General features: G+C 35.9%; 1 protein-coding gene across 1 annotated transcript in view; it reads right to left on the bottom strand.

Moving 5' to 3' along the window:
• The window catches only part of LOC107659718 (splicing factor 1-like), an 8,376-nt gene that overhangs the window by 2,627 nt on the left and 2,872 nt on the right, over positions 1-2,877 (bottom strand). The window contains exon 4 of the mRNA XM_016448741.1: positions 1,451-1,526. Coding sequence (XP_016304227.1) covers positions 1,451-1,526 — 76 coding nt within the window. The remainder of the gene's footprint in view (positions 1-1,450; positions 1,527-2,877) is intronic.

The raw sequence follows: 2,877 nt of genomic DNA on the forward strand, positions 1-2,877 counted from the left end.
ACGAAGGGGGGGGAAAGGGGGGGGGGGGGGGGAGGAAAGAATTTTCTGCTGGTTTTCTTTTGGACTGATATCTCCAGCGCTGAAACCCTGAAGCACCCCCCAGCTTTGTTTTGTGAGCTGGAAGTTGATGAGCGATCGTTCCTAAATCCTGGAGTGGATAGACCTTTGAGAAGAACCTTTTTAGAGTTGGCGGTGTAAAAACGTCGGATTAAGATTCTGCCGGAGAACCTAAGGCTGTTCAGAGAGCAAGGGGTGTGGCTACTAGAAAGACACTCTCACGTCAGAAACATGATATTTCCTGCTATGTTGGATGCTTATGAAGTCTATGAGCGGCCAAAGTGATCAGTGTTAAGGTTATGGTTATTTCCAGAAAGAAAAGGTCAGAGGAGTCTCCTCCGAGCGGTCTTCCAGTGCGGCAATCTGGAATACTGTGGAAGTTCCTGAACAAAATGGTGGTAGCCCCATTATGGAAAACCATTATGGACCATCCAATTAACCAACCATTCAGATTTTAGAATTAAGGATTCGATTGTGTTCGTCAACACTGCATTTTGGAGGTTAGAAAGAAGGGGCATTAAAAATGAAATGAATAATCTAATAAAATTCAAAATGCATTTAAATGGCTTAAATAGAGGGTAAACCGAAACTACTATCTTAGACTACAGGAACTACACTGGAATAATCAAGTAAAATCCAGCCTTTGTAATACAAATTTTACATAGAAAACATGCACGCAACAAAAATACCTACAAGAACAGTACAGAAAAAAAATAAATTTACTTAAGACTCAAGATAGACTAATCAAGATTTCCATTGCTTATATGATGGCACATTATTCTTTGGTAAAGTTAGGTGTTGTGTATCAACAGGTAATCTCCATGATATGTTTTATGATATGGTCTGCAAAACAACTTCTATTTTGTATGTAGCATTGACTAGTTACCTGGAAACACTAACTGAATTAAATAAAAAAAAGTCTAATCTTTGATATTGTCATTTTGCATTATTGACACACTATTTTCCTAATTAATGCTGTTCAGTTGCTTTGACACAATCTGTATTGTTAAAAGCGCTATATAAATAAAGGTGACTTGACTTGACTTGATATGAAAATATCCTACCATAATAGCCTTCAATCATATCTTTGCCTCTCTGTACAGAACAAATCCAAATCCTCTAAAATTCAACTAAGCATTTCAAAAACTGGAATGTTTAGGCATGTAACAAAACCAATTAATCAATCAAGACTTTTTCTTTACTCTTTAACTAAAGAAAGGCAAAGATATGAGGTCATTTTAGAGCAAGGCATTTAGACTTAGAATTTCTTCATTTAACAATCACTTACCCCTACATACATATTAATACACTTACAAACTGGCCTCACATAAAATGGCGCATTAAAAAGGTAAAGGAAATGTTACTGTTGGTGGGTTTAAATCGTTATTCCGACCTGTCCTCAGGGTTAACAGGGATTCCCAGGTCTCCTGTACGTAGTTTACGTGTCAGGTCTTCGATCTGCAGTTGGACTGGAAGAAATCAGGTTAGGAAGAAAAAAAAACAAGGATGGAGAGAATTGTGGTTAACAACAAAAAAAACCCACAAAAGCAGAAACAGTACACTGTAAAACTCAACGTGACTAAGGTTAAACATTGAATAAAAAAATAAAAAAATTACCATGGTAATCGTCAGTTCACTAAGAATCAAGGTCAACTGAAGACTTTTGATCCTCTGCAACATTTTCTGAAATACTGAAATCCCGCCCAGATTTCTGGAAAACACAATGCTTGAGCTTGAAAGTATTCTTATAAGCCCATACAGATTTCTCCAAACATTCAAAAAACTTTTATGTTTGGCCAATTTAAGATGCAGAAACCTGGAGGGATTTCAGTAAATAACTATTTCAGAAAGAGGTTCATTGCAACAGGCTTTCAATTTTATGCCACCAACTTCAAAAAGTGAAACTACTAAAATTCACATTTTTAGCATACATTTAAAAATATTACTTCACATACTATAGTCATTTCAAGCTAAAAAGGTGGCAAAACATGAAGGCCTGTCAGGGAGAAAGAAAGTTGGTTTTGAAGAAAATTAAAATCATATTGGCTAAGTGGCTTGAGCAACTGCATCCTCAATGAGATTGAAATGAAGTTATTTAGAGGATAACACCAGTGTAATTAAATGACAGGACTGTAACTTTTAACAACACTAATAAACTTCATCAATATTATTCAACACTCATCAAGTTATTAACATGTCACAACAAACACTTACCAGATGTTACCAGTACTACTCAGTTAGAACAACTGAGATGCAATAATTAGAAATAATAAGACAAACAGATCAGTCTTTAGTGGATTGGGTGGTTTTTTTTTTCATGCAAAAGACTAGATTTACTCAGGTCTCAAGCCACGCCAAAAACTGACCTGTAATCAAATAAAGTTCTGCATCACTCATGGAAGCATTTGATGGGTTTTCACATGCATTTTTCTATGACATGTTTAAAGGGTTAGGTCACCCAAAAATAAAAATTAGCCCATAAATTACTCACCCTCAAGGCATCCTAGGTGTATATAACTTTCTTCTTTCAGACGAATCCAGTCAGAGTTATATTAAAAATTGTCTTAGATCTTTCAAGCTGTTTAATGACACTCAGTGGGTGTTGCAGTGCATCAGTCCAAAAGAAGTGAAATAAAAAGCATTCATCCTTAAAGGAACACTCCACTATTTTTGAAAATAGACTCATTTTCCAACTCCCCTAGAGTTAAACAATTTTTGTAAGAAAATAACCATATTTAAAACATAAAAATCAATTTAATCTAGCTTGCGCCAACAGTTGTACACAGAAGCAGCTCCGGGCAGATGACTTATGAGGGCGGG

The sequence above is a fragment of the Sinocyclocheilus anshuiensis genome, unplaced genomic scaffold, assembly GCF_001515605.1.
Source record: "Sinocyclocheilus anshuiensis isolate Anshui unplaced genomic scaffold, SAMN03320099.WGS_v1.1 scaffold960, whole genome shotgun sequence".
NCBI classification, from domain to species: Eukaryota; Metazoa; Chordata; class Actinopteri; order Cypriniformes; family Cyprinidae; genus Sinocyclocheilus; species Sinocyclocheilus anshuiensis.